Source organism: Megalops cyprinoides, chromosome 25, assembly GCF_013368585.1.
Source record: "Megalops cyprinoides isolate fMegCyp1 chromosome 25, fMegCyp1.pri, whole genome shotgun sequence".
Taxonomy (NCBI): Eukaryota; Metazoa; Chordata; class Actinopteri; order Elopiformes; family Megalopidae; genus Megalops; species Megalops cyprinoides.
In genome coordinates this window covers 15,348,787-15,371,476 of record NC_050607.1, presented here as the reverse complement: position 1 = coordinate 15,371,476, position 22,690 = coordinate 15,348,787, and the positions used below count along the sequence as shown (strand labels likewise).

The 22,690-nt window shown below is 46.9% G+C and overlaps 1 protein-coding gene across 2 annotated transcripts in view; it reads left to right on the top strand.

Annotated features, from left to right (window-relative positions):
- The window catches only part of chst11 (carbohydrate (chondroitin 4) sulfotransferase 11), a 61,128-nt gene extending 47,666 nt beyond the window's left edge, over nt 1–13,462 (top strand). For both annotated transcript variants that reach the window (XM_036520367.1, XM_036520366.1), the window contains exon 3: nt 12,608–13,462. In XM_036520367.1, the coding sequence (XP_036376260.1) occupies nt 12,608–13,462 (855 nt within the window). The remainder of the gene's footprint in view (nt 1–12,607) is intronic.
- The last annotated feature ends 9,228 nt before the right edge of the window (nt 13,463–22,690 follow it).

Below are 22,690 nucleotides of genomic sequence, written 5' to 3'. Positions count from 1 at the left end.
GCTGTACCGTGCGCCAGGAGGTCGTCTGCGTTGGTTGGCAGGACTCTTCTAGAAAGACCGTTTTCCTGTCTGGGCCACGCCTTCCCGTCTGGGCCACGCCTTCCCCTCTGCCTGGACCAGACCAGAACCAACAACGCGCTTTCTGTCAGTGGTCAGCTACAGTACCAGTCAAAAGTTTGGACCCACCTGATTAAGATAATGGAAAACATGCATTCAATGACATTTTGATCTAAACACTTGTACTTAAATGCTTGAAATTTGTTTCTTAGACAAATAGTGAAGCTGATGCCTCTGTATGACTTACTTTCCAAAAAAATTTTAATTTTAATTAAAATATTTTTGGCTATTTTGAAGAATCTAAAATAAAAAATAGCGTTGATTTGTTTATAACACTTTTTTGGTTGCTGCATAATTCCATTTGTGTTGCTTCATAGTTTTGATGTTTTAATTCTGTTCTAAAATGTGGAAAATAGTAAAAATAAAGAAAGAAAAGTGTGTCCAAACTTTTGACTGGCACTGTACATCAGAGCCCCTCGCGGGGTCAGATTTTGGTTAAAGGCATGGATCTGGCTTTTCATTCAGTGGGAGCCAGGACTACCTGTTAAATAAAGGCGTGGCTTTAACTCATCATTTGTTTGCTGTTGGTTGCATGCGCCTGTGATGTCTTTCAGACGACATCGAGGACTTGCTCCATATGCGTGTAACAGCATCGGCTCCCCCAAACAGCGGGAGTAGCGAAGCCGAGCGTCGCCTTCCCTCACCGCGCTGCGCGCCTGGTGCCAAACGGAGGCATTTGGCAGGATCGTTCATATTCCATCCCGCACCGGCCTGTCGGAACGGCAACATCTGGAACGCAGTCTGTAATACAGCATTTGTATAATTAAAGGCAATAAAAGGCCTTCATTACTCAGAGTCGGAGAGGGCACAGATTACAGCCAAGGCGCCACTTTTTACTGAGCTTGGGGTGATTTTCGGTGCCCCGCTGGTCGTGTTCGTCTGAGCCACTTCCAGCGAGACCTGTCCGCCCCGTCACACTGGGGCCACCGTGACTCTTACCGGGACTCAAAACCATGTAGTGAAGCCTGACAGAGGCCATGTTTTACATTTTAATTTTAAAATGTTTGGTAATGTATATTTTTTAAATAGAAGCAAACAGACCTCCAAAACAGGAAAAAAAAAGTCTAACCCCAGAAAACTTTAACCAGGGTTGGTCAGAAGTAACTGCTGGAGCACTCGGGACAAAACATCAAGATTTAAAAGCATGCATTTACTCTGCACTGAATAATGGCCTTGTCCTTGTGTTGCAGAGGCGGGTAGAGCTGATGTTTTCATGTCCTCTGAACGTGCTTGGGAGGTTTAAATGGCTACATGTGTCATATTCATTAGCATCAGTATGAATTAGAGACACATGCAGCTGTGCTTGTTGGTGCTGTGACGGTGCCGCAGCATAGGGCGATTCTGTTAAGGCTACAGTGCAAAATCCCGTGGGTGCATTCTGTGCTTTTGCGCTAATATCCTCCATTTTCTGCATCTCTGGATGCAATGCCATCAGAGCCAATAAAAACACACATATGCTTTGTGCAGAAGAAAACGTGTCTTGTTGAAGTCGAGCATCCTGGTTCCCCCGCAGTTGTCATGGCGGCCCGTTTATGTATTAATACTCCAAGCTGTTTTCCGAAGAGGGCCATAATTACGAGAGTATTCTGATGTGGCCGCAAAGGCCGCCCTAATTCATGAACCTGCCTGAGCCTTAATTCACCTGCTGTTAGTTAGGAGGCACACAGCCTTATTGCTCCAGTAAATTAGCCTGAACGCAATCATGTGATAATGTGCACCAGATAACAGACTAATGAACAAGTCTGAATTCTGATTGGTCGGCTTCAGTGGAATGGTGATTACTACCTTTCGTACTAGAAGGGGGTGGAGATTTTTCTCTGTGGGTCGCTGGAAATCCCCATCGCCCAGCTCAGCCTTTTGACTATGCATGATGTCCAATTATTTACACGCAGGGCAGAAATGCCCCGAATGGCGTACATTTTCAACACTTATTTTTATTCATTTATTCAGTTGGAATTGCGCAGTAGAAATTGAGCGGAGGGAAGTTGACCAGGTAACTGCTCAGCACCCCTAGGGATTACCATAAGATCTACGCCACAGTGCCTCGGAAGAATGCTGTTAATGAATTTCTGGTTCATATTCGATTGAATTTGTCAACCAGTAAGCTCAGTCTGTGGTGCTAGTACAACATCATCTCTTTTTTTCTCTTTTGGTGGTGGTTGGGGGGAGTGGGTGTGGCCATTTTCCACCCCACCCGTCCTCATAAACTGTCTCCAGCCACAGGTAATTACCGCTCCTCAGCGGGGCCGTCTGCCGTGCTTATTTGTTTACCATGTGGAAAAATTACTTTTTTCTAAATGTTTTACAGCTTTGCAAATGTTTCATTACTGTTAATGAACGACATCTGTATGAAACTGCCAAGGCGCGTCGCCGAGTGGAAACATCACAGCTTGATCCTTGCGGCTTGTTCGGATTAATGTTTTCTGCTGTGGTCTGCTCTGGGATTGCTTACAGTCGACAGCCCATGTGGTCCACAACCTTGGAGCGGTGGAGCCCAGAAGAGCACACCTCCCCCCAGCTGGGAGTTCTAATTTAGTCCCCGGCTTTGGAGCAGAGTGCGAGGCCTGGCAGAAGGCTTCATTCAGACACTCTCTCACTCATGCACCCTACACCCCAATTCTTCTCATGTCAAATAAAATCACCACTGAGCTAACTCTTATGGAATTGGAAGGCATAAAATAAATAAAAAGGACATAAGGACACCTCTTGTTTAATAATTCAGCAGATTTCCCATATTTTGGACCTCAGATATGCGATGTAAATATTGACTTTCAGCACTCAAAAGAATTGTCCTTACTGAATTGAGCTGGTCAAGGCTGGGTCTTCTATTGGGAGCTCATCTACAGAAGGCAAGGAGCCAATGAAAACAGTGATAACTGTTGGTTATTGGTACAAAAAATGTCAAACTGAAGTATTACAGGTAAGAGTCAGATCAATCCAAGCAAAGACGTGTGTCTTCACCAGGCAACAGAAGGTGCTGAGTAACACTGCTGTCTGTACCGAAGCAGACAGCCCATTCCACAGGGGTCCAGGGCTGAAAGTGAGTCAGCTGTCACCATGGAGCCACGCAGAGGTGGGACAACCAGACGTGGGGGAGGCCAGACAGTAATCTAGGCAGAATGCCACCAGGGCTTTGACTAGGAGCTAAACAGTTTAGATGTGACAGTTTACCAAGTATTATATGTACTGCTGTGTTGTTTTATGAGGAGAAGTTCAGGTAAAGTTGCTTGCTTCACAATTAAACAGCTCTGGCTCTCAGAGGATCCAAATTTAAGGCTAATTTGCTAATCTAACTAATCTGAGGCTACTTCACCAATCTGAGGATAACTGACAAATCAGAGGCTAATTAACCAATCCAAGCCTACTTAAATTGGTGGCATAAGAATTAAGCCTTTTGCTTTATGTGTAGCCACTTAACCAATTACTGAAGCAATGTGTGGTAGTATGTGTTCTGTGTTAACTTAGTTAACTTGAGAGTAGAGATGATTTAGAAATATATAGGATTCCCTGGCTGTGGCAGCCTGAAATGTGTCAATTGTTGGTTTGTTCATGTGCCTTGCTGTGAATAATGACATGTTGCTCAGGGGCAGACTAGAAATTGTCCTGCTTTTCTGCACAGCATAGCTTTGCCACTGTTGTAGAAATGTCATTAATCAAGCCACATCCATTTGTTTCCCAATCGCCATGAAAAACCAACCGTTCCATCTAAATTTAATTCATATAGATCGCAGCAGTACTATTAGGATTAATCTCAGTAAAGAGGACAAACATTTCTCTGTGTTATTTGTGGCATCGGGTGAAATTAAAGCTCATTACTTGAATTTATGTATGGCTAGGCTTGTTGACTTCGGTTGTGTGTGTTATCCTTAGGTGACCCGAGCCTAGTTTGTTTCCTTCAGAGATCATTTCATTTTAAGACTGCCATAAACACTATTCATGCAACATTAATTCAGTTGAATACAATCACCTCCATGATCTCAGCGGTGTGTGTATTTTGACTGTGTCAGTGTGATATTTTAAGGGACTTGCATGCACAATATGTTATTGTGTATTCAGTATTGCACTGGTTATCACAGCACACTTTTTCCAGAGCTTTAGGTCCTTATAAATGTAGAAATGCTTTTGTAGGGCTTGTTTTGTAAGTTGCTCTGGAGAAGAGTGTCTGCCAAATGACTAAATGCAGACTATCAGAGATCACATCACTGTCAGATGGACTGGATGGAGCATTGCCAAGGTTACTGAGGTTGCAGCACTGAGCTCAAAAATACTCCAACAATAAGACAGGAGTCTAAGGAGTCTTGATCTGGTCGATATCCCATTGGGTTTCCCAAGAAAAGCTGCCATGTAGCCATGACAGGTATAGGAAGGGATGTTGTCCATTATTGCTATAAGCAAATGAGTGGGCAAATCCAGTGATCTCCAGTGATACTGTGCTGGATCCTCAGTTGTTTTGGCCTCCAGCTCTGTGCTTATGTATATATAGCCTGTGTGGTATACTTGTTTTGGTCCAAAAACGGGCTGATGGTTAAAAGTAAAAGGAGGAAACACAAACCGGGTGTACTTACTCTTCCAGCCGTAGGCTGTAATTCTGGGCTTTTGGGTGAAGGAGATTCTCCGTCTCCCCTGGAGCATGAAATCCGTCTCTGTGTGGGCACCAAGGGCAAAGGTGGTCAAGTGCGCTGGCACAAACACACACAAACACATACACGCACGCACACACACACACACACACACACACACACACACACGCACACAAACACACACCGAAGGTGCTCATCAACAGAGAGATGGGGCTTTGCTTTTAATTACAGCCGTAATCCAATAGGAAGACAGAAATATTTGTGCCTTCAATAAACTAAACGGAAGAAAAACACGTACTGAATTACAAATTACGCAGCAAATGTTTGCAAATGTTTTGCAGCTGTTATAATTGTAACAAACAAGCCATTTTGCGGAAGATGTTAAACAGACAGAAAAGGAGACTACGTTCTCCTGTCAGAGAAATGAATGGTTTTTCCTTCTTTAATCCGTACCAGTACAAGAACACCCAAAAGGATTTAAACAATTAAATTTGAATGGCTCTTTGTAAGACAGATCTGTCTCCTTCAAAGTGCATCATTTAAATATCTTGCAGGCTCTCTTGGGGAAGATTTTAATCGTAATGAAGAGACTCAGAATATGTTGCTTCTTTTTGAAATATTTCCACCTGTATTCTTGTATAACAGCTTCTTTTTCACAAAGGGAAAAAGATGTGAAGGGGAGAAGCTACCAGTGTTGCGTGTGTGAAGGTGTTAGAGGTGAAGATATCGTGAAGGTATCAGTACTGGGTATGTGGAGGAGTTACAGGTGAAGTTTTAAGTGTTGGGTGTGTGGAGATGTTAGAGGTGAAGGTATTAGCGTTGTGTGCGTGGAGTTGTTAGTGGTGGAGCTTTCGGTGTTGGATACGTGGAGGGATTAGAGGCGAAGCTATCGAGGCGTTGGTTGTGTGGATGCGTTAGCGATGTCTTAGTAAAGGTCTGAAATGATTGTTGAAAGTGCGAATACCAGGAGTTTGTCCTCTGGCCTTTCCATCTAGAAAAATTAAGCAAGACTTGAGAGTGAAAAAGGGACAGGGAGCTTCCTGAAGATGGGCAGATGGTCTGTTCTGTGCCAAAGCAAAAAAAACACACACATGAGCTGAGGACTGCAAAAGCATTGTTGAAGAGGTGCATACTGTTGGGACACATTGGAGTGTCACGATTAACAGGAGGCTAAACCGGACAGCAATAGACACCGCTGTATAGCATTGGGTAAAAGGGCATGCTGGACTACATAAGCGTTTTGGGCGGCAGTGTAGCACAGTGGTTAAGGAGCAGGGCTTGTAACCAAAAGGTTGCTGGTTCAATCCCTGCTAGGACACTGCTGCTGTACCCTTGGGCAAGGTACTTAACCCACAATTGCCTCAGTAAATATCCAGCTGTATAAATGGATAACATTGTAAAGAACTGTAACCTATGTAAGTCTCTTTGGATAAAAGCGTCTGCCAAATGAATAAATGTAAATTTTAGGGTCAACCTGTGTACTCAATATTATTGTCTGAGATGTAGCAGTCTTTTCCAGTTCTACGGTGGCACTCCACATTCTACTGGGAAGGGTTTTGAATGCCAGGATGGTCACTGCGCCTTTGAATTCCTCCTGATCAAAAGCCAACAAAGGCGTCAGCAGTGTCCAATGAGCTAACAGCCTCAAATGTGGCGTAGCGCATGAGCGTACTGCGAGCGTGTGAATGTTCGGGCACGGCTCAGTACCTGGCCTCTCGGTGGAGGGATTAGCCCGGGTGAGTGGAAGAGCAGTTAATCTGTATGCGGAGACACGGCCGAGTCGGTGCGTAAACACACACACACACACACGCTCGTTTGCCCCCTTGTTGGCGAGACGAGAATTCCCATCCGGACCTCTCAGTATTCTGTCCGGCGGTTTGATTGGTTTTTTTTCCCCCCTCTTGTTGTTTTGAACCAGCTTTCCAGTGTCTTGAACGCCTGTTTACTCGAGCCTCGAAAATAGAAACCAATTTTCTGCCCGAAGACACCGAAGACGCATGGTGTTTAATACCAGGGTTTAACAAACCGTGAGGGCCAGCCGGCCCACGTTTGCTAAATGATACCTGCACGCTTCTCCCTGTTTTTAACTCATTTTCCTGCCCAAGACGGCCCTCTCCTCTCCTCGGCCCACAGTCGGTTTCGTCTGCTTCTCGGTCCATGTCGTGCTTCTGTTTTGGTTGAGCTCATCCAAATAATGTGCCCACAACGTTGCTGCAGCATTATAGCAACGTCTCTCTGTGACTGTGCTTTAATGAGTATGTCATGCATTAGTGAGGATTCTGGGTAGAGTATTGAACTCTTACAAGTACAGGTTCCTTAGCGTCACGCACGCAAGAAGCCTGGCATGCTTGTCCTAATTGGAGTCGTTGACTTCGCGGGCTGGCAGAGGACCCGCTCGGTCAGGAAGTAAGCGGTTTCTGGGGCGTTCTGGCATCGGCCCGTCTGTTGGTGCAGACGCACCGGCCCGCTCCCAGACGCCCCGCCCTCATGTCGTGTGGAGGATGCCCGTGGGCGCGACTGCTTCCTCTGTGTGCTATATATGTGTCCATCTGTCGGCACAGGAGTGGAATGAAAGCGCTGTCTGAGTTTCCTAATGGCTGTTTGTTTGCCTACGCTAAAGGGTGAGGATGGGAAGAAATCTTATCCCAGACTGGAGGAACAGCTGTGGGTTGAAAGGTTCCAACCACAATTGAGGGAGGGGGGCCCATACCTCAACTAAAGTCTGGGAGGGGGGTAGGGGACGTAAGCAATTTGAGGATTCATTTAGACCCCTGAATCTCTGCATTGTTCCACGGTTAATGGGTGTTGACTTGTGCTTTAGGGATACGGCTCTGCGCGGGAAGACACAGCAAGACTTGTATGCATGATTGCACGCTCTGGGATCAGGGAGGAAATGCTGAGAGCAAAACAGACAGAGAGAGGGATAAAGAAAGACAGGGAGAAGAAGGGAGAAGGGGAGAGGTTTCAGACGGGGTCTGTTCCGCCGGCTGCGAGGCGCTCAGGAGGTGCGGCATTAATAATGCATAGAGGAGACGAGAGAGAGAAAGTCAATTCTCATCACACGAGCGGGGCGGGAGTAGGGCAGGAGATGAGAAGGCAGGGTGTTGGATTCTCTCTAATTTAACTAATCAGATTAGTATGGGGGGAGATAAGGGGGGGGGCGGGTATCCATCATTACAGGGGTATTACAGATATCATTTCGCGGGTCTGTGGGCTGATCAGCCAGGCGGTGAAACTGATTCCATTGCTGTGCAAAAAAAAAAAAGCTGTATCTGTATTGGGCTCATCTGCCTCTCGGGCTGCCTGTCCTCTCTGAGGACGTTGCGCATGTGACAATGGCCTTTACTGTGGAGAGACACGGTCAGGGTGCCTGCAGGAAAGGTGGATTTGGGAGATTGTACTCTACGAATGTTAATTTTAAGAAGCTGCTGAGGCAGGCAGCAGATGTACGCATACACACGTCCTACCTCGCAGCTGAGTCTGCATCGCCTGCTTAGTCTGTGTCACAGTTTAACTGTGGCTGTTGTGCCACACCTGACTCAGTGACTCAAACTCTTTCTCTCTTTAAACTGTATCTCTCTCTCCATTCTCCTCTGTCTCCCTCTTTCTTTTTCATTCTCTCTCTCATGAGTTTTGCATTCAAAGTCACTGTCCTGTTGACGTGATGCTCCTATGCAACTCTGGTCTTTATCTCCTCTCTGTGTCATATCATCCCCCGTTCTGTGCTGAGAAATCAACAGCCTTTCTACTCCATCACCAGCTAAGCTACCGGACAAAGCTGGAGGCGTGCAGTAAATGGCATTTAATGGCATAAAGTGCCTAACACACACAGAGCCACATTACCAGCCAAGCTACAAGACAGAGTTACAGGTATGCAGTAAGAGTTGTGAGAGCCTAGGACATACTCAGAACCCCAGCACCAGCCAAGCTACAGGACAGAACTGTAGGTGTGCATTTAGAGGCAGGAGTGCCTAGGACTCACTGCCTGTATCCCAACTCTCTCCTTTACAATCTTACTGTGGGCTAGGGGAACGAAGCCTTTCCAGTCTCCATCCCTCAAGCCTTCTCCATCCTGACTATTGTGGCAAGCATAATAAAGTTAAGCTATGCCTTTTTAAAAAATCCTGAAACAGACTGCTTGTATCAACCTTTTGTCTTACCATCTGTTTGCAAAATCACTTGTTCACTCAACAGTTATAATCATTTTAATGGCTAATGTAGCATACAGATATTTATTATCATTAGATGATTACACTAGCTGTAAATGGCTTTTGATCTGGCACGGTATGATAGCCATTTGAATATCAAGATGCTTCTCGTGAGCAGATTCACAGCAGCTCTGGAAACGTTAAGGTCGGATGAATGACTCAGTTGCTCCCTGGGTGATCGTATTCTGATGGGAGGGATGGCGAAGTGGTCAGCTTCTCCTGTCAATCTCTCCTGGATTTGATGGACAGCTGTCAGTTACAATGCAGAGGCTGCTGCTTTTCTCACAATGGAGCATCAGTAGACTGGGACTGATGAAGGTGACCTGAGGTCATGAGCAGGCAGGAGCAGCAGTCTCAACAGCGGACAACAGCACTAGAGAAAGGACTATACTGGACTAATGGAAAAGTAGACAGCACTAGTAGAATAGTGGACAATACAGAACAGTATGTGACCATATGGTCATATACTGACCATACTGATGCTGTTGGACTGACTGAATGCTGGACTATACAGAACCAAAGGAGTAGTGAAGTATATGGAATGAGTAGTTAAAGGTGGGTTAAAGGTGTAGTGGACTGTATTGGAATGGTGTGATGCTGGTGTTACACTCACGTGATTCTAGGGCGCAATATTTGATCAAGAGGGGAGAAAGCAGGGAATATGGTTGCAGTGCAGAGGCATCATTTTGCATTCCGGCTCTAAATCGGATCCTTGATTCACAGTGCTGTTGCTCCTCCTTTCTGCAAGTTTAAGAGCACCGAGGAGGGGAGACAAACTCCCCACACACGAGCCAGGCACAAGAAGCCTTCCTCTCAATTACAGCGCTCCGAAGTCTTTCCGATGGAACTTGGTGACACCGCATTATAAAATGGTGCTCCGCGGTTGCTCATAAGGAGGGGGAGCTCTCCATAACAAAGCACTTATTGGTGTCGGTCAGGAAGCGTTTGGCTTTGATGCGGCGCGAGGCTGCTTTTTAGGGAGGGTGAAGAGAGGAAGAGAGGCGGAGGAGTCGGAGAGAGCGGGGCGGCCACCGTCCGAACCCGCCGAGCCCAGAGCGTCCTTCACTGCTCTTGAGCTCCTTCCAGGAGGAGAAAGAGCCGCGGGAGGAGGTGTCGACGCAATCAGCCGCCCACTTCCCGCCATATGCGGGGGCGCCCCTGCGACCCGGAGGTGCTGCTTCAGGAACGTCATGGCTAACGCGCTCCACATCGATGAGGCCCCCCCCTTTACGTCAGCGCTGGCATGAGGTATCGAGAGTCGAAAAGGTTCAGGCACTTAAGGCAAAGACACCACAGAAGACCCCCACTACTCCTGAGTGGGTCTGATATGAGCCAGCTTCTCAGTAATAATAATAATATTTGACTCTTCTTAACTTATGTTTTACTTGTGTTGATTCCCATCAACTCCTGCCTGACTTGTTGTGTTCTGACTATTGTTAACATGTGCTTGGCTCCCGTTGATTCCTGCTTGACTCGTGCTGATATTGCCGCTACAACTGCAGTAAGTGTAGGAGGCTGTGTTTTGCATCTGTACTGTGCTGCAGGGCGAATTCCCTTTTGACCTCAGAGGGCCACGTAGGCTAACTTTGTGTGTTTAATTAGGCATAATGTGGATATTGCAGTTCTTTCCTTGGCTTTTAGTGTTTGGTTAGTTGTGTATTCATTATTTCGGCATTAAGCATTCTGAAGCCTTGTTGTCTTTTAATTTTGCGGATTTGTGAGTGCTTCAGTTTAGGTCATTACAGAGCACAGAGTTTGGGAAATGCTGTAAACTCCATTTTAGAGTGTTAAGTGATCAATGGTGTTGTATAAGGTTAAAAAAAAAAAAACCCTGTTGCTTTGTGGTCGGTTCACAGAGCACGAAGACATTTAGTGTCTCTAGATAGCAGAAGGGTATGCTGCCAGCAGTCCCCAGTGGGAACACTCTGCTTTGTGGTCTGAGTGTTATTGTAGGGTGATTTAGACTCGGCAGAAATGTAGAGCTGGTCTTCAGGGACACTAAAGTTTAACTCCACAAACTCGCCCTTTGCTTTGTTTCTTGATGCAGCCAGATGCACATACGCAGGATAGACTCTGTTACCTGTAAATGTAAGCGATTTAAAATCCATCTCCTATTCATTTTCCAGGGTAGAAATCGTATTAGCTAAAGCAGGTAGTGTACTTGATACGTACTCAACACTGCAGTCACACCAGCATAACAGTGCATATATCAAAACCATGTCATGTCATGGTAAGAATTGAAATGGAACTCAGCCTGCAAGTTTTGTGTCTTTGCAGAGGCTCAGTCAGAGGGGGACAAGGTCATTTTGAGAGGTGAATATGATCACCCCCCTCTCTGTGCACCATAGAAATATCCAAGCAAGCTGGGCAGGGCTCCAGAGCTGTGATCGGTTCAGCGCGGTAGAGGAGATAACAGCAGCCAGAGGGGGGATACGTGTCTCAAGCTATAATAATGAAGAGCTAAAGTCAAGCTCTCCCACATGCACTCAGAGGTCAGTGCTGCCGACCAACTGGTCTTCAGAGACGCGCATACACATGGGGACAGTGGACCTCTGGAGCTGTGATTTCTGTGCTCGAAATATAAAGTCTGAATTCCAGACACTTATGTTTGGCTTTGTGGGCTTTCTCTTCACTGCTTCTGTTGCGTAAAAAGACCAGCCAGGTTTACAGTAAATGTGCCGTTTAGGAATGCACTCCTTTCGACACCTTTTGTAATGACGTGCCCTCAAACCACCCTTGTGATTTTGCCGCCTCCGGCTTCCTTTTCAGTCTTCCTTTCTTATTGCCTAAAGAATCAGCTTGGCTTTTAAATGGCTTTTAAAGGTCCAGGGAAGGCAATCACTGTGTAAGAATTACAGCTCTTTAAGCACATTTAAGAATTTACGTGCATTGTCTCTCAGTTACTGATTCGCGGGCCTACCATGCAGGAGTTATGAGCTTCTGTGTGAGGGGAACATTAGGAAATGAGGAACGGAACATGGTGAAGTGAACAACTCCCTGCTCCTTGTCCATGCGTATATGAAGCTCAGAACTCAGAAAAGTCATGGCAGTATTGTGGTGGAAGAGCAACGCAGGTACACTGAGGAGGAGATGTAAACCCTGAGATGGCATTCTTCAAAGGGAGGAAGGAGCATTGTCAGAGCCACAAGCCCGCAAACTGATAACGTGACCCGGCCCCATCTGCACGGACACTTCCTCTTCCACCTGACGTTATCGTTTACAGAGCAAAGAGAAGCGGTGTGCGCGTTCCGATACGCCGAAATTAGATTCAGCGAGCCCGACAGCTCCACGAGATGTGCGTTCATTACATTACGGCCCGAATGATTCATTTCTCTCTGCAGACCGTTATGTCCAGGGGAGCGTGTTGCGCAACCAGATCGATGGATTTAATGTCGGGAGTGATGCAGCGTAATGTTAGGTCATGCAACTTACTGACGGGTGTTAACCCTCATAGCTAAATACTGAAGGCTGTTCGGGAAACTTTCCGAGGACCGGTGGCCTGGTTACCACTCTACTGCTTCCCTGCAGTGCCATGAGTCACAAGGTCATAAATATTTATGAACAGGCTGTAATAAATCTTGAATATTATGTCCTCTTAATGTCCTGCTAGTGTTAGCACAGCATGTGGTGCTTTAGGTCTTTCATCTTTCTCATCTCTCTCTTTCTCTCTCTTCTCTCTCTCTCTCTATCTCTCTCTCTCAGTCGGAGTTCACGGGTGCTGCGTTCCTGCACCAGACGCGACGGGACCAGGTGGCGGAGACCTGCCGGGCCCACAGCGCCTCCAGCCGGAAGCGGCGCGTGCTGACCCCCGCCGACCTCAAGCACCTGGTGGTGGACGAGGAGCACGAGATGATCTACTGCTACGTGCCCAAGGTGGCCTGCACCAACTGGAAGCGGGTGATGATGGTGCTGACGGGCCGGGGCCGCTACAGCGACCCCATGGAGATCCCGTCCAACGAGGCGCACGTGCCCGCCAACCTCAAGACGCTCAACCAGTACAGCATCCCCGAGATCAACCACCGGCTCAAGAGCTTCCTCAAGTTCCTGTTCGTGCGCGAGCCCTTCGAGCGGCTGGTGTCGGCCTACCGCAACAAGTTCACGCTCAAGTACAACGGCTCCTTCCACAAGCGCTTCGGCACCAAGATCGTGCGGCGCTACCGGCGCAACGCCACGCAGGAGGCGCTGCAGAGCGGCACCGACGTCAAGTTCCAGGAGTTCGCCGAGTACCTGACGGACCCGGCCACCGTGCGGGAGGCCCCGCTCAACGAGCACTGGGAGACGGTCTACTCCCTCTGCCACCCCTGCCACATCCACTACGACCTGGTGGGCAAGTACGAGACCCTGGAGGAGGACGCCAACTACGTCCTGCGGCTGGCCGGGGTGGGCGACTACCTCCGCTTCCCCACCTACGCCAAGTCCACCCGCACCACGGACCAGATGACGGCCGAGTTCTTCCACAACATCAGCTCTCAGCAGCAGAGGCAGCTCTACCAGCTGTACAAGATGGACTTCCTCATGTTCAACTACTCCACGCCCAGCTACCTGAAGATGCAATGAGAATCAAAGGCTGCTTTTAGACAAGAGAAGAGACTCCTGCAAGCGTTGTTGTTGTTCAGGCGGGGTTTCGATCAGAACTGAGAGCTGTGGGGTGGTGGGGGGGGGGGGGGGGGGGGGGCATCGGGGGACAAGGTGCTGATTGGCTCTTGTCAACAAGAGAAATGAGGTCGTCTTCAGACAGCTCTGTTGTATTCATGGCAGGGGGACTTTTATCATGCTCATTAAATATGGAAATGAGGGCAGAACAGATTGCCCCTCTCTGGAGATGGGGCGGAGGACGGTCCTCTTGTAATATGACTCCAAATATCCGCAGCTGTAGTCTGCATTTTATGTCAACAATCCTGGGAGGTGCAATGACTCCTAAAGCCCCCCTGTATCCACCGTAATTGGCTTTCTCACCGGAAGCAGAGAAGAGGTGTGGAACTTTGACAGGCCTGCTATCTTCCTGTCAGCCTTGTCCCCGTGATTGGCTGACTTAGGCGTGACTGTCTTCTCCGTGGCTCCACCCACTAGCACTCCAGGAAGAGAACAGAGGGGCGTGTCCTTATGAAGGACAGGTGTTTGGTGAAGGCTCCTCCCACTGGTTGGAACTGTATAAAGTGCCCCCCCCTGCTGTGTTAAAGGTTCAGAGGGGCAACCTTATGGACGCAGCCAGAGCATGACCGAGAGCCGCCTGGGCGGGTTGACCAAGCGGACGACCAGAACCAGAACCCCTGCTTTTATGATGGAACAATGTTTTTTTTTGCTTTTGTAAATTAAGATTTTGTTTTGTCAGCTCTTGTTTTTATTATTATTATTATTATTATTATTATGGAAAGTTGCTGCGAGCAGCAAAATAAAAGATTATTTAAATTACTTTGTTCAAAAAGGGAAGATTTTGTTTCTTTTATTTTGCAGACAGATGACTGAGGCAGTGCATTAATGAGAAGATTATTGTTATGAATATTTTCATGCTGTCATGATTTGCATCTGGTAGTCAGTTATATCTGAGCTTCTTCTGACTTTGTGTATGACTTTGTTTTCTGCAACATTTTGGGCCTTCTCTATGCCAAGATTTTTACATTTTTTACCAGACCTGAGGTCATGTGTCATTGAGGAAGTGTCTGGTGTCACACGTTTGTGACCAGGTGTGAGGGACAGTGCAAAGCCTCTTTTCTGTGGATGCTTTCTTGTGTTTTGTGTTTTGTAGCAGTCTTACGCGGCACAGCTGAATTCGCAGCAGCTAAAATCTAAAAGTGTTACTTTCTCACCCCGATTGATGAAGCCCTAGTTCTGTGAGCTTTGCCTGTTTTTTTGTAGATCCCGGGTTAGATTCACCCGCAGAGCTGCTCTCAGATCAGTCAGAGAAGGTTGAGGGCTTCTATATGAGGTCATGCCTCCTGTGCCAAAGTCGTCCCCATTGTATTTATTTAAATGGATCTTTTTATGCAGTTTTTCCATTTGGACACTTCAAAAGGAGAAATATTTGATTGGAAAGCTCTTTTTTCCAGCTCCTCTGTTTGAGCTGGCTGTGAATTGCAAAAGGGCAGGGAGACTAATCAGGTCTTTTAATGACTGATTTGCAAAAGCTGTAAAACATCAAAGATCAGAGCATGTTCTCATGGGGTGTCAGATGAAGCAGTCGGACCAGACCCCCACCTGGGTCCGACTAGGGAGCCCTCTGCCTGAACCTGGCAACCAGTCTACCAGCAATCAGGGCATACAGTGTTTCAAAGGTGACTGTTGCTTGTGGTCACCTGTTGTGTTTGGCTCTGATCCCTCTGATCAGATGTGTCATGCCAATACGGACACTTTCCCGCTCACTGTCCCCAACGGCGCTGAGCCGATGTGACGGGGCGGGGCATTCCGGACCACGGATGCCACACCACCAAACCCGTGCCAAATCAGTTTGGCCATGGGGAGCATTTTAGATGTCATTATAGTTTATTTCCTTCACCAAATCCCATTGTATAAAAGAGCTATTTTACTCTTTGGTTTGCACTACAGTTCTCTGCCGCCAGTTAAAGAGCAGCTCCTAAAAGAGACAGGCCTTTTAAAAATCCCACAGAGAAAGGAGCAGCTCCTCTTGGCCCACGTACGGGGCACACAACACATCTCTTAAAGCCTTTTTCTGCTCTTTATCCTTTGGGATGTCTTGTATAGCGTTGTCCCTTTAGTAATTTAACTGATTTTTGCTGTGGCTCTTTGATCTCCTGAAAATGAATGGTTGTATTTTAACTGCTGTCCATTTTTGTCGGGAGGAACTGTCTGTTTTGAGATGCCTATTCAACGGTGTGTCTGTACCACTTTGCAGCGATTGAATTTGGTTGCATGGAAGCTTAGCATATTTATACAAGATGAAGAATACATTACAACACATGGGATTAAGATTTAAAATTAGGAGAGTATGGCAGTTGGCAGTTTTTTCCAGTTTTGTTCAACAATTATTGTATCTGCCCTCTGCTATTTCCTTGGTAGTATTCTTTTTCCATCTTAACTACCCTTTGCAACAGCAACAACAAACTTGTGGAAAAGTTCCGGAGAACTCGATGCCAGAAACACCCAAAGCCATGTACACCTGTGCCCCTGGACCTGACTCTACCTGTGTAACACAGAAATGATTCCCTGTGTTGCTCCCTGTTCCTGTTCCTGTTTCTGTTTCCATTTCCTATTTCCTGTGTAATCAACCAGTCCTGTAACACCAACGCTCAGCTGACCTCCAGAGTGACCTGGTGAGGCTCCTGCGGTGGCTTGTGCCGTTTGATATCTCCCATCATTCCCCGGGGTCTCCATGCTATCGTTCAGTCACCGTGCAAGGGGACTCACTTAGGACATGCCCAAAGTCGGGTACAATATTAGCGTACTGTGTTAAATGGTCAAATGAATATACAATGAATGTAGATGAGGTCATGTTTCCATTGAGGGTAGGGTAGTTGGTGGATATGTAAGTATGGTCATGTTGGGGGCACTGTGGGTGTGGCTTCCTGTTATTTTGGTAAAGTGGGAGGGGTCTTCAGCTCTGGTCTGTCTCTGTGAGAGTGATTCTTTTTAGGGTGTTATTATTATTATGACTATGTGCAAATACAACAATTATGCATACACACCTACTAGCACACACACACACACACACACACACACACACACACTGCCTTGACCTCTGCCAGCTGCCAAAGATTCCTTTGAAGCCATTCTGAACAAAACTGGCAGGTTAAGTATTTTAGGATCAAGTCTCCATCTGTGTTTGTCCTCTCCCAAATCATCACACAGATGCTGCTTCCTTCGTGTGTGACAGTGTCACTCAGACGTCTGTCATAACCCTGTTCCCAGAGCCTCCAGGGCCTTCTGTAGTGCGTCTGATTGGGAGTGTCGCTTCCTTTTGGGGAGTTTGCTGTAAATCAGTGTTGTTAAGAGTGCAGTGTTGGTGGCTGTGCGTAAGCATGTGGGTATTGCTGCTGCTCCAACAGAGACCACACTACACATGGATGGGCCCACCCCTCGGTTGCCCTGTCTTTATACTTCCTGCCTCTGACACGCCCTGGACACTTCCTGCCTGCCTGACTGATCTCAGTTCAGCTCGTCAACCTCCTACTCCTAACCCAAAACATTTAGTGTGCATTTTCTTTTTCTTATCCAGTAGGATAAGAAATTTCCTGAGTAGGAAATTAAGATTCAGAAAAATGCTTCACCTGACCATGAGGTTGTCATGGAAATGCAACAGAGCTCAGTATGTACCGTATACATATTTGCTGCTGTTGATTGTCATGCAATTTAGCCACACAAGGGCCTCCACCTGCTGACAGATGGGTGGAGTGATTGGTTGGTGGGTGTGTCTATGTGCTGTAATGCCCTCCCTGCTCGCTCTTCCCGTCTAGAGGCCTTGTCCAGAGCACTATGACCTCATTACACAGATATTTGTACAGAGAGAGCGAGACCGGATTTTCATGGTTTGAAAATAAATGAGCTGAACTCATTGGTGTAAACCTGTCCTTTGAAATGGCATCCAAGTCTTGTAGCAGACAAAGGTAAACAACAGGAAAACCAAAGAGAGAGACTCACTTTGTTTATAGGTGACCAAAGCAGCCCTGGAATTTCAGACAGCCGTGTCTGTACTTAAGTGAAACATACAGTGAGGTGATTCTAAATGTTCCCAGTTTTCAGTATATTTACAGACTGTGTAATATTCACTCTCTCATGTTGCAAATATGGTACTTCCAACAGGTCAGTCACAGTGGTATTTATACACACTTCTTCCAACATCGGTCATTAAAAATGACACATATCCTTTGAAAGCCCAACTTGCTGCTTTGACAGTCACGCTCAGCACTTTAACTGAGTCATAGAATGACCTTAGGTCAAGGAAGTCATCTCAGTCATGGGATGGAAACTATCTCCCAGAAAGAAATGATCTAGTATTTCCAGAGCTTCCTCCAGCGATGTCATTTCCATGTGCGTCGGGTGTGTTGGTGCAGTGGTGATACCCTCATGCCATGCTTGTAACGACGATTTAAAGAGAAACGTGTCATTTTCTTTTTCTTAGCACACATACGAACTGCGCTGTGGTGCTGTGCTACAGCTGATCTGCTGTACAGAGAAACTCTGAGGCTGCTCCTCTAATTTATTTATTTATTCCAAGAGGTGCTCTTCGAGGATAGCCGGTCTCCGCTCTGGGGTCTCCACGGCAGTGCGGTTCGCCTCTTTCAGTCAACATGGACTCTGCCGGACTCTCGCATACAGAACCATTGTCTTTGGGAAGAGCGATCCTGTGAAAAAAAAGTGTGTGGGGGTTACTCTTCACCAGTATTTCTCAATAAAACTGCTCAACAAACCAGAGAGCCTGAGCAGATGGAGTTGTTTGTCTCATTGTACTGACTCATTTTGTGTCCTTTCAGAGGCCTTGCAGACATATTTAAAGGCCTGGAAAGTGTTTCTGTGAAAGAGTTCCAGAAGTGACAAGGCAAAAGCACGGTGTAGCACTAATACTCTTCCAGAAGGAAACCTGACCTGTAAGCTTGTGTCCTACACAGATTGGCGTGGTTTAAGAGGTCAGCAGGAAGAGACGAATGTTAGCAGGAGGTCATCCCTATCAGTATCAGATCACACAGGTATCAATGCACTCATTATTCACACCATATCTCAAACTCAACTAATCATCCAGGCACATCAAGTCTTACTCTGGAATGCATTCTTTGTATGAGGAAGCATAGACTATAGCTATTGAGCTACCCGACCAGCCATGTACTCTGTGTGATGGGTTTTGGTCCCATGCTACTCTGTATAGAAAATGGCTGCCTGTTGTTCTAAGCACACACCAGCCATCTGTGATGTAAACCTCCATAAGTATAGATACAGAGGTGTTGATACAGAATTCAATTTGAACTTGAACAAAAATTTTATGTACATAATAAAAAATGTTTGCCCCAGGAGGCGAATATCTGACCATTACTGTATGGTCATACTGAATATGTATTTGTGTGTACTGTACATATCATCTTACCAAGTGCGTATTCCTTTCAGTGAATGATCCTGATACTTTTTACATTGTCTACAGGCTCTGCTCTTGCAACTGGCTGAGACATAGCTCTCAACAAGAAGAGCTACAGCAAAATTAGGTATCTGTCTCTATAAAAATGAAATGGATCTCTGCTGATGTTCTCTCTGGACAAAGGCTACAGGAGGGTAAGTCCATTTGTGGGAGGGTAATTACAATGTCACGTAGACGGTTTCCCATTGAGAGGCAGGCCGAAAGCCATTGGGAGTGACAGCGCGCTCGGAGGGACCTGTCACATCGGGCGGGGGGGGGATGCCGAATTTAAGAGCTGGCGCTGTCCCGCTCTGACAGTTCATTTTGTGCGGTGCACAGATTTACAGTTTCAACTTTGAAGATGAGGGCAGGAAAGAGAGGCCGCAGATTTTCGACCGTAACTCCCAATTTTGCCCTCGGAGGGGAAGGAACAGAATCAGATCTATTTCGCAGGCGCTGTACCACCGAACACATACTGCTAATCAATGGTTTCAGCTGAAAACGGACGAAGGGTATAGATTCACTACTTATCCTCCGGTAACATGTCAATAACTGCACATAAAGCCCATTCAATGGATTCAGCTAATGTCCTCAAAATGCATTTGCTGTTGGGTCAAACCAGGTGGAACCGTAATTTTCAGTGACACACCTCCACAAGATTGCAATAAATGCACTGAATGGGTATTAGGTTCTGCTTATTGCACCGGCTAAGGTGTTCATCTTGTCCCATCTGCCTGTCCGCATGTGTGATTTAGTCCAGGATCAGTGCTTAGCGAGCTGTGAAGTGGCCCCTACAGTGCATCCAAGCCTGGTAATGTTAATGTTTGCAGGCTGTTTCAGACTGTCTATCCAGCAAACATGGAGCGCTGCAATAGCATCACAACAACACTGTGAGAAGGGTGCGCGTGAGCTGTGCATCAGTAGCACTTTCTGTATGCACGGTGGTGCATCGGCAAACCCCTCTTCCTGTGTTTGACCCCCCCTCACCCCTTCCATCAGCATGTTGGCAGAAGCACAGAAGTGGTGCATGTACTGTACTATGTACTCGATTGTAACGTCCTCCTGTTCCATATTTGCTCCCTCTTTAATCAGGGTGAGGCCGTTGGTGAGGTACGTAGCTTTGTGTGTGTGTGTGTGTGTGTATGAGTGTGGTGTTGGGGGGCAGTCTCTGGGCCATCTTTCATGTACAGGCATGACATTTTCATCCTCTTTCTTCTGCTGAGTCAGATGAAGCAGGGTCACTGGCCTCTGTATGGGCCTTTCAATCTCAGAGGACAGCAGAGGGCCAGTGAGAATCGCTCTACGTGAAGGAGAGGGAGAAATAGAGAGAAAGAGCCCCGGAGGCCTGAGCTACTACACAAACACTGTGTCAGGAAGCGTATTTCTGTTATTGCTCATCGCTGGTACAGCCCATGACATTGCCAGAGGAAGGAATCAAAATCCAGAAAAACATCGCACGGACAGCTGACAGGGTGGATCTGATTTCGGTACATGAATGTTGACTGGGTAAACCCGCCCGTAAATCTTTTTGACATGCTCCATAAGAGCTTGTCGAGACTCAGGATTCAGAGGAGAGGGCACTGGTGCCCTCCGCATACAAAAGGGCATCAGTGACCTAAACAGGACTTTTCCCTGTTAATATTCATGCGTATCTGGAAGGCCTTTTTTTTATAGAGGTTGTGTTTTCCCAATTGGGGGTGTCACTTGAAAGTGCCCTGCTCACAAGTGGGCATAGCACAAATGAGTGTGTGTGTAGAGTATCAGGTAGCTGTGAGGACATTAAAGGCATAGGATTGGGTCCTCGCATCCAGGTGTGTGATGCTGCACAGAGCTTATTGGCTGATGGTTGGGACCAATGAGAGCTCCTCCCTATCTCCTCATCTCCCCTCAAGACACAAGAACTGAGAGAGTCCTCCTCAAGTTGCCCTTCTCGTCCCCTCCCCACACAGCTCTTCCTTTGAGAGACTCTGAACTGCGAGAATTTTCGTCAAGTTTTCACACTCCTCCCACTCATCCACTAAAGCGGAGGATGTCCAGGCATTTCAGGGGCCGTTCTGCAGATCTGAGTCCATGGCCACCCACTTGCTCACCGCGCCCGACGAGTCAAAACCACAGCATGTGTCCAATCAGATGCTGATAGCTAGCGATGGCTAGCAAAGGCAGGCAAACGAGTGCAGAAGTGAGGGACGGCCCGCCCGCCCTCCCGATCAAAAGGCGGGCGATCCCTCTGAGATACATCTTCATTTGAAATCTGAAAGTGCCGGGGCCGAACCTGGGATGCGCCTGGCTTCACTTCGGCAGGCGGTACTCCCTCTGTTCCACAGCGGAGTCTGTGATTCATTATTCATCTCTCCTCGCAATGTTCTCTCTCTCCTTCTCACTCTGATACGTGCACGGAATGAAGTCTGCTCTCCTGGTTAAATTCATCACCCCTAAGCAGTCCCTAGTCATTCGAATGACTGATTTCACTAGATACAGCTCTGTGCATCCTTTCAGTTACAACAGCCTGCATTTGACTGTATTTATAAAAACAAACCTTCTCTTAAGATTATTATATGAAGAAAGGAAGACTTGCTGACGACCGATTTTGGTTACTAGAATTGAGCATTACCTGCTACATACATCCAGTGAAAAATGTTATATGTGCAATCGACATCTTCGTTTAACTGTCAGTTGAAAAACTATAGCTACGGTCATAGCTCCACTATATCATTGGGAATGATTCTCTGTCATCAGTGTAGTGTGTAGTATTACTTGCAGTCCCCTCCCATGCTCAACAAAGATGTGGCACATAACCTGAGTTTCTGTGACCAGCTACACACAGTCAGTCTATTTTGTCGTTTTACACATCTTGTTGTCGAATTTACACATTCTACTTAGGCCAAAGGAAGTCCTCATTATTTAACCCGTAAGGAATGGGACAGACATTTTTTGGATGGTCAAAGCACACCCACACCCCCCAACTCCACTGCTCTGAAAGACTGCCTTGCCCCTCGCACCCAGGGCCATGGGCATGGGGGGGGGGGGGGGGGGGTGCTCTGAGATCACAGCTTTGTGCGTATCCCCTGAAGCCCTGTTACTGGCAGGGGTCATGGTTCAGTGTATGTGGAGTTCCCCCCGCAGACAGAGGTCACCCAGGGAGGCCATGGAAAAGATGAGCATGTAACCATGACTACACTTGCGTGACTCAGTTACACGGCTCAAAGCATGCCTTTTCCATATCATGTGTGCTTGTGCATGCCTGTGTGTGTGTCTGTGTGTGTGTCTGTGTGTGTCTGTGTGTGTGCATGAGAGAGAGAGAGAGAGAAATAGAATGAGAGAGAGAACGTGGAATATGTGTTGATTGGCTCTCTTCCCAGTAATTGAACCCATGGGCAAACAATGCGTAGCAGCATTCAGAATTCAGGCCATCTCCCACAGACCAGCCTCCACAATCTCTGCTTTAGAAGATGTTATTAAAATAATGAGCTGGCCCGCAGCCTCACCTGATTCTGAGTGTTCAGGCGAACACTCCCAGTGCAGCTTCTCTGTGGGTCTCAGGTCAGAGAAGATATCCATAAAAAGAAAGACCTATTGATCAGTGGTGTTTCTCCCAGAACAGAATTAAGCCGGGAGTGACCGCCTTCCTTATCCCTCTCAGTACCTTTTAACAGTTTGTTGAAACTGGAGAAGTACTCCGCATAAAACACTCTAAGAATCTAGTGGCTTTCTACTGTCCAATCACCGAA